At 48.0% G+C, this 12,990-nt stretch overlaps 1 protein-coding gene across 1 annotated transcript in view; it reads left to right on the top strand.

Annotated features, from left to right (window-relative positions):
• LOC144479415 (disintegrin and metalloproteinase domain-containing protein 10-like) overlaps positions 1 to 12,990 on the top strand; it is a 128,610-nt gene that overhangs the window by 98,182 nt on the left and 17,438 nt on the right. The window contains exons 10-12 of the mRNA XM_078198058.1: positions 3,308 to 3,479; positions 4,688 to 4,835; positions 9,825 to 10,008. Coding sequence (XP_078054184.1) covers positions 3,308 to 3,479; positions 4,688 to 4,835; positions 9,825 to 10,008 — 504 coding nt within the window. The remainder of the gene's footprint in view (positions 1 to 3,307; positions 3,480 to 4,687; positions 4,836 to 9,824; positions 10,009 to 12,990) is intronic.

The raw sequence follows: 12,990 nt of genomic DNA on the forward strand, positions 1-12,990 counted from the left end.
CCAGACAGGCGGGGCCAGACAGGAAACCCGCTGCAGGTATTTAAACAAGGTCCAGACAGCCAATGGGAAAACAGTCACAGCCACAGCCACAGCCAAGGTCACATCGAGGCTAAACGGATCAAACTGGGGGTGGGGGGGCGGGGGGGGGGGGGGGGGCACGGGAGATGGGTGGGGGGTGGGGGGGGGCAGGAGATGGGTGGGGGGGGTGGGGGGGCGGGAGATGGGTGGGGGGTGGGGGGGGGTGGGGGGGGCGGGAGATGGGTGGGGGGTTCAGATACGGAGGGTTGATTTGTGATCATTTGAGTTTGGCAGGTTAAGGGGATGACCGGATCGAGATTTTTAATTGATAAAAGTATTTGATTGGAAACTATCTGGAACAAGGAGGCACAATCTTCAAATGATACTGTGCTGTTAACGAATGCAATCACACACAGGACAACTGGACCCCCCCCTCGCCCCCCACCCCCACCCCCCATCTAAAGGTTTGGAACGTAGACCAAAATTGATACATTTTTATCAGGTAAAGTAATCGAGGGTTAGCATCAAAGATGGACAAATGAAGTTGTGAAACAGATCTACCACAATGTGACTGATTGGCAGACTGCTTGTGGATGTAATTATAGGCAATGATGGTGGGAGCTTTCCATCTCGAATGACAATAGTTTGTGTTGTGGTGGTCAACTGTGTTCAGCATCATCTGGCGTGTCTCAGAAGCTGTACAAGCATCTGAATCAGGAGCAGGAGAAGGCCACTCAGCCTCTCGAGCCTGCTCTGCCATTCAATAAGACTATGGCTGATTGAATTGTAACCTCAACCCCACATTCCTGCTGACCCCCCCATAACCTTTCACCCCCCTCATTAATCAAGAATCTGTCTGACTCTGCCTTAAAAATATTCAAAGATTCTGCTCCCAATGCCTCTTGAGGAAAAGAGTTCCGGAGACACACCACCCTCTGAGAAAATATATCTTTCCTCATCTCTGCTAAATGAGTGACCCCTTATTTTTAAACAGTGACCCTAAGTTTTAGATTCTCAGATGAGACAACACATCATCTCCACATCCACCCTGTCAATACCCCTCAGGGTCTTCAAGGTTTTGATCAAGTTGCCTCTTACTCTTCCAAACTCTTGTGGACACTAACCTAACTTCTTCGACCTTTCCTCATAAGACAACCTGCCCATTCTGGGTATTGGTCTAGTAAACCTTCTCTGAACTGCTTCTAATGCGTTTACATATTTTCTTAAATAAGGAGACCAATACTGTACAGAATACTCCACATGTGGTCTCACCAATGCCCCGTACAACTGAAGCATACCTCCCTACTTTTGTGATCAATTCCCCTTGCAATAAATATTAACTTTCTAATAGCTGTCCTCATTACTTGCTGTACTTGTATATTAGCCTTTTGTGATTCATGCACTAAGACACCCAGATCCCTCTGCGCCTCAGAGCTTTGCAACCTCTCACCATTTAGATAATAAGCTTCTCTTTTATTCTTTCTGACAAAATGGACAATTTCACATTTGCCCACATTATACTCCATTCTTTGCCCACTCCCATATCCCATCTCGATCCCTCTACAGCCTCTTTATGTCCCTCTTCACAATTTACTTTCTACCTATCTTTGTCGTCAGCAAATCTAACAACCACATCCTCAATACCTTCCTCCAAGTTATTTATATTAACTGTCAACAGTTGAGGCTTCAGCACTGATCCCTGAGGCACATCCTGCCAACCAGAAAAAGACCCATTTATGCCAAATCTGTTTCCTGATAGCCAGCCAATCTTCTATACATGCCAACATGTTACTCCCTACACACTGAGCTTTTATCTTCCACAATAACTTTTGATGTGGTTGACTCTTAACTGCCCTCTGAAATGGCCTAGCAAGCCATTCCGTTCAAGGGCCAATTAGGGATGGATAATAAATGTCCCGTCAACGATCCACACATCCCATGAATGAATAGAAAATATGTGGCACCTAATCAAATGTCTTCTGGAAATCTAAGTACAGCACATCCACTGGTTTACCTTTATCCACAGCACGTTATTTCCTCAAAGAACTTCAATAAATTTGTTAAACATGATTCCCCTTTCACAAAACCATGTTGACTCTGGCAGACTGCTTTGCATTTTTCCAATTGCCTGCTATAACATCTTTAATAATTGCTAATAACAATCTCCCTATGACAGATGTTAGACTAACTGACCTGTAATCTCTTGCTTTCTGTCCCTCCTTTTTTGGATAAAGGGATTAGATTTGTAATTTTCCAATCACATAGAATCCTACAGTGCAGAAGGAGGCCATTAGGCCCATCAAGTCTGTACTGGCCACAATCCCACCCAGGCCCTATCCTCACAACCCCATTTACCCAAGCTAGTTCCGCTGACACGAAGAGTCAATTTATCATGACCAATCAACCTAACCTGCACTCCTTTGGACTGTGGGAGGAAATTGGAACACCCGGAGGAAACTCATGCAACCGTGGAGAGAACATGCAAACTCCACACAGAGTGACGACCCAAGCCGGGAATTGAACCCAGGTCCCTGGTGCTGCGAGGCAGCAGTGCTAACCATTGTGCCACCGTGTCACCCCAATCTAATGGAACCTTCCCCAATTCTAGGGAATTTTGGAAAATTAACGTCAGTGCGTCAATTATCTCAACAGCCACTTCTTTCAAGACCACAGCATGAAGTCTATCCGGACTTGGCGATTGGTTCAGTTTACAAACCCAACAACTTGCTCCCACATGCTGCAGCCTTGACACATCACTTGTCCTGCTCTCCTTAATGTGTCTGAAATACTTATCAGCTGATTTTTAATTATTCATTGTGCTTTGTATATATATACCATCAAATTATGCACTGCTTTATTCCCTAGGCAAAGGGTATAATTTATCCACTGACCAGGTTCTCACCAAACAGCTGACTCCTTTCCCCGTTGTAGAGTAAGAACCAATCCAGAAAGGAGAAAAAGATAGGGAAACAAATACCCCTCCCCCCCACCCCTCCCTCACGCTCACCCCCCCACCCCTCACCCCTCCCACCCCTCACCCCCCCACCCCTTACCCTCACCACCCCACCCCTCACCCCCCCACCCCTCACCCCCAACCCCCCGCTCCTCACCCCCCCACTCCTCACCCCCCCCGCTCCCCACCCATCACCCTCAGCCCCCCTCCCCCCTCCCTCCCTTGCCCCCTACACCCCCCCCCCCCCCCACTCTCGCCTCCCCCCTTCCTCCTCCCCTCCCCCCCCCGCTCATTTCAGCATTGGAAAAGTCAGCTCATTTTTTGTGTTTTGTTAAGCACGATAAGAGTGAGGAGTGCAACCCATCGGAGTCCGCGAGCAATGGTGGAAACTTCCTGATGTATCCTTATGCCTCCGATGGAGATGAGTACAATAATGACAAACTGTCTCCGTGCTCAATCCGGCACATCAGCAACACCCTGCTGGCAAGGAAGGAGCTGTGTTTTCAGGGTAAGTGGACAGTGTTGTTGATGGGGCTCAGACTGGAGCATTGGAATCTGATGTTCAGAACCTGCCGTTTTCTCCCCCCATTTAAGAAATAGTGAGTTTGTCCGGCCCCTTTTTTATACTTTTCCAATTCAATCAAATCAAATCCAATTCAGAGTCTCAACAAGTTGAGACATTTCCGATCCAGGCTGACAAGACAGGGCGAGCGACCAAACCACCCTGTCCTGGGCCTGATCTACATGAGCCAAGCTGATTGGAGAAGGGGAAGGTTCCTCCTCCAAGACTTGAGCTCATTTGCATCCTAGCCAAAAGGCCGAGATGCCGCTTTAATGGGGTGTCTTCTGAAAGGGTCTCACAATCCAGGCAGACCAGTCGGGAACCAAGTTGGGGCTTTGCTCCAACTTGTCTGGGCTTGTCCCAGCAGTTCGATCCTGGAGACATGACTGTAAGCATTGAATCTGCATTGCCCGATACATAGTTATTACTGTTAATAAATATTTTTTGTTCCTTGATAGCTGGTGTGGCCAGGATATTACAGGCTTGAATTTCCACAGCTGTTCACTGGCTCTCTCCCTCAGCGAGGGACCGAAGGAGGAAATGAGCTCAGTCGGAAAAGCTCACCCAAAATTTCCCCCAAAGACTTGTAATCGTATCATATTTCACTGTTTCTGGGAGAGATGGTGATGGAATAGTGATGTCACTGGAATAGTTACCCAGAGGCCCAAACTAATGCTCTAGGGTCACAAGGTCAAATCCAGAATTTAAATTCAATTAATAAACTGGAATTGAAAACTAGTCTCAGTAACGGTGACCATGAAACTATCATCAATTGTTGTCAAACCCATCTGGACGTGGTTGACTCATTACTGCCCTCTGAAATGGCCTAAACCTAACCAGCTCCAAGAGCAATTAGGAATGGGCAATAAAGGCTGGCCTTGCCAGGAGCATTCACCTCCCATGAAAGAATAAGGAAAGTTGGGATTCTGCTATGACGCTAATTCAGAGAGTCAATCATTCAGTGCACTATGTCGGGAGGGGAGTGAGTTTGATGGGGAGGGAGGGAGAGAAACAGCGAGGGAAGTGTGTGTAAGAGTGAAGGGGATGGTGGTGAGGGAGGGACTTCAGGGTGAGGTGTGGGGTGTAGTGAGTTGCCCAGTGTGTTGAAGGGGGTGAGATTGCCTGATGACCATACTGTCATCATTCTATTACAGACAATGTGCATCCTATCTGTGGGAATCAGCTGGTGGAGGAGGGAGAGGAGTGCGATGTTGGATACAATAGCACTGACCCTTGCTGCTATGATCTCAGCTCCCATTCGAAGGACCTTTCCTGTAAGCTAAAGCCAGGAAAGCAATGCAGGTAGGAAGCTCCACCATGAAAGCCTTCACAGTGCTCTGGGTCTGCTCTGGGTCTGCTCTGGCAGAGGCTACAGGTGTCGTCAAAACACTTTCTAACTTAAAACTGGACTGTCCAATGTAGGGACACAATGGTGAATGATGCACAATACAGACTTTGTCAGCAATACAAAGGGGATTTATTAACAAGGAAAACAGCCTCACTGGCCCATTGCAGTCCCTACATGTCTACTGCCTGAGAGAGAGAGCTCCACACCCTGGGCTGATTATCCACACTCAGTCCCAATTTGTCCCTCAGACCAAGTGACCCTCTTCTGCTGTGCTGTCCTCAAAGGGACAATCGGCACTAAAGGAATTTTATTTTGTATTTAGATTGGTCACGTCATAAAATCCCTACAGTGCAGAAGGAGGCCCTTTGGCCCCTCGAGCCTGCACCAACAACAATCCCAGCCAGGTCCTATCCCCATAACCCCATATATTTACCCTCCTAATCCCCCTGACACTAAGGGGCAATTTAGCATGGCCAATCGACCCCTTACCTGCACATTATCAGACTGTGGGAGGAAACTGGAGAAAACTCACGCCGACACAGGGAGAACTTGCAGACTCCACACAGACAGTGACCCGAGGCCGGAATTGAACCCGGGTCCCTGGTGCTGTGAGGCTGCAGTGCTAACCACTGTGTCACCGTGCCGCCCACATCAAAGGTAGAATTCTAACCCTTTGTACTCGGTGGAAACTAGAGCGGAGTCCCAGTCGCTATGGTTGCATTTAACTATCCACTTGATTGGCGAGTAAATATGAATCAGAGTTTGATAATATACACAGGAAATGCCCTGCCCAAAAACAACTGCAATAGCTGACAGGGCAAAAACTCTTTTGAGTTGGTTAAGGGGCAGCGTTCAGGAACCTGGTGATCTGGGAGTTATTTATCTGAGATCGGGATTGTCCTGCCAATCCTACATTCGCTAATTCCTCCTGAGACACTTTCTCCCGAGGACGGATCTGCCTCTGGATACAGTACAGGCTGACTGAAAATCCAGATGTGGCTCACTGTGTCTCTGATTAGGCAGTGAGAAAATGAGTACTAGATCGTGTCAGGCTTAATATGATCTCAGTACTCCGAACATGCCAGGTGCTCTGAAAGTTAACCCTTTGTGTGTTTGTCGCAGAGATGTGGCAGTATGATGTTAGCCAGGAAAGTGCCAGCGTGGCCTGTCTGTTGCTCTGTGCCAGTCTGTGTGTTTCTCTACTAGAAATGGACAACATGGCACCGTGCAAGTGAAGCTTGAAATGTGCCACTTTATCCAAACCACTTTGTGTGTCACTGTGAACTCGGGATCATTGCCTCTTGGCCATGTTCACCTGCACACAGCAGAGACCACACTGCACCCGCTGCTCCTGCTCCTTCCTCACCTATCATCAGTGCTCTCTATTCCCCTCTAGGGCTCATGTAGCAGGATTGGAGTCTGCTTCAGGTGGTCAAGATCACCAAGCACACTTCCTCGGTCCAGGCCTATGGGTTTACTGTAAACAAAAAGGAAAAGTCAGTGTAAGTTGAAGACATGCAGGTGGCACGGTGGCACACTGCTGCCTCTCAGCGCCAGGGACCCAGGTTCAATTCCGGCCTCAGGTCTCTGTCTGTGTGGAGTTTGCACATTCTCCCCATGTCTGCGTGGCTTTGCTCCGGTTTCCTCCCACACTGCAAGTATATGTAGATTAGGTGGATTGGCTATGCTGAATGTGTAAGGTTACAGGGATAGGGTGGGGCAGAGGGACTGGGTAAAGATACTTTGTCAGAGAATCAGTGCAGACTCGATGGACCGAATGGCTTCTTCTGCACAGTAGGGATTCTATGAAAATTAAGTTTGAATCTGATGATACACTCCAGCTCCCATTAGTGCCCATTGGTCACACAAGGTCCCATGTGTACCAGTGAACACTAACTTCCTCACCAGGACACCTCCGCGTGAACCTAGCCATCATTGGGTTACAAGAACTCAATTGGCCACCTTGACCAGGCCCAGGAACAAGCCTACAAGGAGGTCCCCTGATCCACCTGCACCCCCCACCCTCTCCCCACTCCCCTCCCTCTCCCCACTCCACCCCACCCCAGCCATACCAGGTGGCCAATGATCAGCAGCATAGCGTACAACTAAAAGCTGTTGATATCGGGGCTGCAACCTGGGAAATTCAGCACACACACAAACCTGATCCCTTTAGCCCACAGAAAATGCTGGTGGCCTGGGAGCCCGTGAACCTGCCTAACCTCAGGATACCTCAATGACAAAATTCTGATATATCTCTTTATATCTGTACAAGTAATTATCCAATGTTAACATCACTTTATTTAATTAAATGGTTAGTCCATTTTTTTTCTTGTGTGCTGCACGGACCCACAAACCTCGCTGGATCCCTGCCTGAATCTGGGTCTGGGGAACCCCTGGGGAAAGAATTCAGTTCTACACCGCCCCCCCACCCCCACCCCCACACTCCACACCGCCCCCCCCCCCCCACACCCCGCCCCGCCCACTTTATCTCTGTGACCTTACTTGGGGAGGACCAGGGCTTCACCACTTGAACAAGGCCACAGCAAACTCCCAGGCAGTCAGGAATCAGGGTATTCATGGGGTCTGCCTCGATTCTAGGAATTACAATCAGGAAGCTTAGGAATTCAGCTCCCTGAACGTTCGCAGGAAATTCAAGAGCGTAGAAAGGAAGCTGTTTTGTGTGTGTTGTGAATTCACCTTTTGCCCCCTCCATGCCCCCCCCCCTCCACCCGGGATACCACGCACTGCAGCATCGTTGCCAGGAGATCCTGAGTGAAAATTGATTCACCTGAAGAGAGGGAAACTGTTCCCAGTGAAGCTTCCGCAGAATGGTCCGAGTGACCTTGTGAGATAGCACTCACTGTTACAAAGGGGAGGTTGATCTCCTCTCTGAGAATTAGCACTCAGCCACTCAAAGAGAAGTACCTCCCTTCACAATCTGTTCAAGTGAGTGTGAGAAGGGATAATATCTGCGCTTCAGCAACTTTTAGTGGTCAAATCAAAATAACTACCGGAGACACTCTCTGTAAAGCAACAAGTAACACTTTATTTTATTTAACTAACAGTGAACAGGTTAACTAAATCATTAACAAACCAAATAAAACACTATTCTAATGGAATACTGTTTAGATAAATACAGTTCCCACTTATTTAAAAAAAATATCGAATTATTAGTCACTCTCAAAATACAACCACGTTTTATCTTCCGGAATCTTCTGTCTTCTTTGCTGATTTCTTCTGTCTTCACTGTCAAGGTGAGGTTTTATTTTAAGACATAAATATGGTGTGAGCTTGGCAGAGGCAGTTGCTGGCTGGCTCTCTGGAGCTGGGGGCTGTGGCTGTTATACCCCTGATGACAGAGCAACATCCCCACAATAGGATTGGTTTACAGGTTACCAAAGCATCAAATTCAAATCCGATAGGCTGCTGTTATTCAAATGCCTAGTCTAAACTGATTGGTTAAAATCCCAAAACATCTTCCGATTCAAATGTCTGAAGCCTGTTACCAAGGCAATACTGTTGTTTGGCCCTTTGATATAATGTTTCAGTCTGTGTACTGCATGTATTTACATCTCTTCAGTACAAAAAAAACTACCCTTTTTTAACAGAACCATGAAATGCTTTATCCCCTTAGCATTTTACAATTTTTAAAAATCTAATTTTACAACCACCAAGTCCTAACATTCTACTCAACTTTGCAGCATTCACTCACTGTCACACTCAGGGATGGGAACTAGTGCGGGAAAACCAGGGAGCTAGAGATCAGGAAGAAAATTGTTATCACATTAAACAGTGAGAGGGAGTCTGCCACTTGTGAAGGGAAAGGAAGGACTTACCTTTACGTAGTACCTTTCACAACCTCCTCAGGATGTCCCACATGCCTTATGACCAAATAAGTGCCTGTTCTGAAATATAGTCCCTGGTGTAATGTTGGAAATCTGGTTGTCAGTTTGCACACAGGAAGGTCACAGCAAGAAGAATGTGTTGAGGACCAGATCATCTCTTTGTGATACTGAGTGAAGGAGAGGGAGAATTCTCTCTCTCTCTCGTATCTGAATCGTGCTGAGGGAACGCCCACATCTGCCTGAGGGAAGCTTCATTGGCTGGAGCACGTGCTCAGGATGGGATTGGAGAGATATCGCCTGTGTTGGGAGGTCGGCTGGGTGCCCAGGCAGCTCCACATCAAGGCTTCTGTCCAAAGAGACATGAGCGCCTTCAACATGAATCAGGACAAGTGGGAAACTCTAACTGACGATCGATACAAATGGCGGCACCAGCTGTGGGCAGGAGTTTGTCACCATGGGTGGTAGAGACAGGAAACCTCACAACAGCAAAAAAACACCTGAAATGTTGTAGCATTCAGGAGTATGACCAAGTGCTGGAAAGTGGGATTGATGTAAATTTAGTGTAGCTTTATCAGTGCAGACTCCGATGGGCCAAAGGGCCTCTTCTGTACTGTATGATATGAAATGTAGTTTCGGAAACTCCAACGCAGACACCAGTCCTGCAAATAGTCTCAGCACAGATGATCCCACACCATCGGCACTTTGTACAAACTTTACCTTTCTACATTGGCTTCTTCAACCTGTTAGAGAAGTCCAGTTGATGATCACATCTGTCCTCACAGCTGGGAGCAGAGCAACAACCTGGGAAGACAGGCTGGACTTGCTTCAATATCTTATCTGAGAAACAGCACCTTTGGCAGTGCAGCCCCCTTCCTCGGTACTGCACTGAAACCTCTTCCTGGATTAGGGGCTCAGTGTTGCGATTGGGACTTGTTGTGTCGACCCTCTGAGGGAGGGCGGGAGGGCAGCCACTGATCCACAGTTAACACTCCCTGTGTGCTCTGATCAGAGCCATCGACAGGGTGATATTCATATACCTACTGGGACCGAATAGTGCGATCCCACTGAGTTGTGTGCTTTGTTCTATTATTTCCCCAGTCCGACTCAGGGACCCTGCTGTAATTCCCGGTGTGAGTTGGTGCCTCCAGGCCAGCGATGCAGAATTGAGACAGAGTGCGCCTTTGAGAGTCACTGTGACGGATTGGCCACTACTTGTCCCGACTCTCTTCCCAAAGCAAATTACACCCTCTGTAACCAGGGGACGCGCCTGTGCCTGAACGGGGTAAGTAATAAATCTTGCTTCATTCTCAGTTCATATTCACTGGAGTAGCCAATCATAGAATCATAGAAACCCTACAGTGCAGAAGGAGGCCATTCGGCCCATCGAGTCTGCACCGACCACAATCCCACCCAGGCCCTACCCCCACATATTTTACCCGCTAATCCCTCTAACCTACACATCCCAGGACTCTAAAGGGCAATTTTTTAACCTGGCCAATCAACCTAACCTGCACATCTTTGGACTGTGGGAGGAAACCGGAGCACCCGGAGGAAACCCACGCAGACACGAGGAGAATGTGCAAACTCCACACAGACAGTGACCCGAGCCGGGAATCGAACCCGGGACCCTGGAGCTGTGAAGCAGCAGTGCTAACCACTGTGCTACCGTGCCGCCCCAATTGTCCCAATAGCACAGCGAGGACATCTGGTCTCTGTTACTAACACCCTCCTTTCATCTTGCATTCAATTTGTACAGGTGTGAAGGGAGGCTTGTCTCTGATGATCACTCCTGTAGAATCATAGAGTGAAACAGCATTAAAGGAAACGCTTTGACCCCTCGTACCTCTGCCAGACCTTTGACAGAATTGCCTGCACTCCACCGCCACACTTCACCAAGCGCTTCTCCAACTCCTGATCGATTCTGTTTCCGTCATTCCTTCAGACATTGCAGATCACAACGACACACTGCGTAAAAAATTGTCCCAATTTCTCCTAGGATTTTTTGGCCTTCTCCCACTGGAAACAATTTCTCCCAGTTAACTTCCTTAAATCTCTTCACGATTTGGAACACAAGTTGCCAAACTACTGAATGGCCAAATGGTGACTCCCTCGGGGTTTCTGTGGAACACTCCCAGGGACGTGGAAATTGTTAGCTGTCATTTCCTCGACTGCAACAAGGAGGCCATTCGTGACTGGATACTATCCCCTGTGGCCTGTCACTCAGGGTGTGATACGAGTCTCTGAACTCCTTCCTGAACAGCCGGAGATATGCACTGTTCTTCCATTGGTGATTGGTCACATTCCTGTGGTATTCCACTCTCCAATAAATCCCCTTTATCCCTTGCTCTGACGCCTCTCCTTTCTCAGGAGGCTAAGGAAATTTGGCATGTCTGCTACGACTCTCACCAACAGACGCACCATAGAAAGCACTCTTTCTGGTTGTATCACAGCTTGGTATGGCTTCCTGCTCTGACCCAGATCGCAAGAAACTACAAAGCCCAATCCATCACGCAAACCAGCCTCCCATCCATTGACTCTGTCTACATTTCCCGCTGCCTCAGAAAAGCACCCATCACCCTCTGTGTAAAACGTTTTTCCCCGTGTTCCCCTCTAACCCTTCTGCCACTTAGCTTGAATCTATGACCCCTGGTTTTTGAACACTCTGCCGAGGGAAACAGGTTTCTCCTGTCTACTGTCTCTCTAACCCTCACAATTTTGTATATCTCAATCATGTCACCCCTCAGCTCTCTCTGTTCCAAGGAAAACAACCCCAACCTCTCCACATAGTTACAATTCTCCAGCCCTGGCAGCATTCTAGTAAATCTCTGCACACTCTCCAGTGCGATCACATCCTTCCTGTCATGTGGTGACCAGAAGTGCACATAATACTCCAGTTGTGGCCTCACCAGTGTCTTCTACAGTTTCATCATTATATCCCTAATTTTGTACTCTATAACTCTGCCAATGAAAGAGAGCATCCCAATATGCCTTCTTTACAAGCTTATCTACTTGGACTGCTGTCTTTACGGACCTGTGTACTTATACGCCAAGATCTCTCACTTCATTCACCCTTCTTTGCATATTCCCATTTATTGTGTGTTCTCTATAACTGTTTGACCTCCCTAAATACATCACCTCACATTTCTCTATGTTAAAATTCATCTGCCACTTTACCACCCACACCACTAACCCATCGATATTGTTTTAAAGTTTACACAGGGCCTGAAATGTCGGGGCAGTAACTCCACACATTCACTGATCTCATTCAGGGAAAGGGAGCCCTCAGCTCTGGTTGCTCTGCTCCACATGTGATTTCAAGCCACACAATGGGCAGTTTTTAATATCGGTGGAATAGGCCTTGCCTGTCAGTGGGAGAGCTGGCAAGAGTCCACGTGACCTCCTTTGGGGAAGGCCTGTTGGATTGAGCCAACTAATCAGCTCACAGGGGGATCTTCACTGGGATCGAGGACCCCGTGGAAAAATCCTGCCCCAAAGAACTACCGCCCGCCCATCAGAGGCCTGTCAGTGTAGCCAGGCCGCAGAGAGTGAGGGGGGGATGGGTGCCACATGAGTGGGGGCCATTTAGGGAAGGTCATATCTTACCTGGCTGTGTTCTTAGAGGAGTTAGCTGAGTTATTGTGCTGTATGAATCCATGTTGCCGTGTTTGATTAATCTGTGTTGCTGTAAATGATAACTGGCACTGTGCCCTCAGAAACATTCCCACCAGAGAGATCAGGCTGACTACTCCGTAATTACTCCATCTGCCCCTTCCTCCTTGTTAACCATTCACAGATCTCCAATCCTGTACTTGGAAAGGATTGAGAATGGTGGTCAGAGTCTCCGCTATTTCCTCCTCTGCATCTGTTAACATCTGGAGAAACATTTCATCTGGACCTGACACTTCTCTACTTTCAATGATACAAAACTCTTGAATATTTCTTCCCTCATAATGTTTATTCTACCTGTGGACTGGAATCTTCCGGCCGTTTACACCAGTGGGATGTTGCGGTCCTGCCAATGGCGCACTCTCACCACACGTTTCCCAGCAACGAGGGGTACCTTCAACATTGACACCAGCATTCACCCATGTCTCTTTCGGGAAGGAAATCTGCCATCCTTACCTGGTCTGACCTACATGTGACTCCAGAGTCACAGCAATGTGGCTGACTCTCAACTAACCTCTGAAATGGCCGAGCAAGTCACTCAGTTCAAAGCCAACAAGTGATAAACGCTGGCCAGCCAGCGATACCCACAACCCCTGGA

This window comes from Mustelus asterias, chromosome 26 (genome assembly GCF_964213995.1).
Source record: "Mustelus asterias chromosome 26, sMusAst1.hap1.1, whole genome shotgun sequence".
Taxonomy (NCBI): domain Eukaryota; kingdom Metazoa; phylum Chordata; class Chondrichthyes; order Carcharhiniformes; family Triakidae; genus Mustelus; species Mustelus asterias.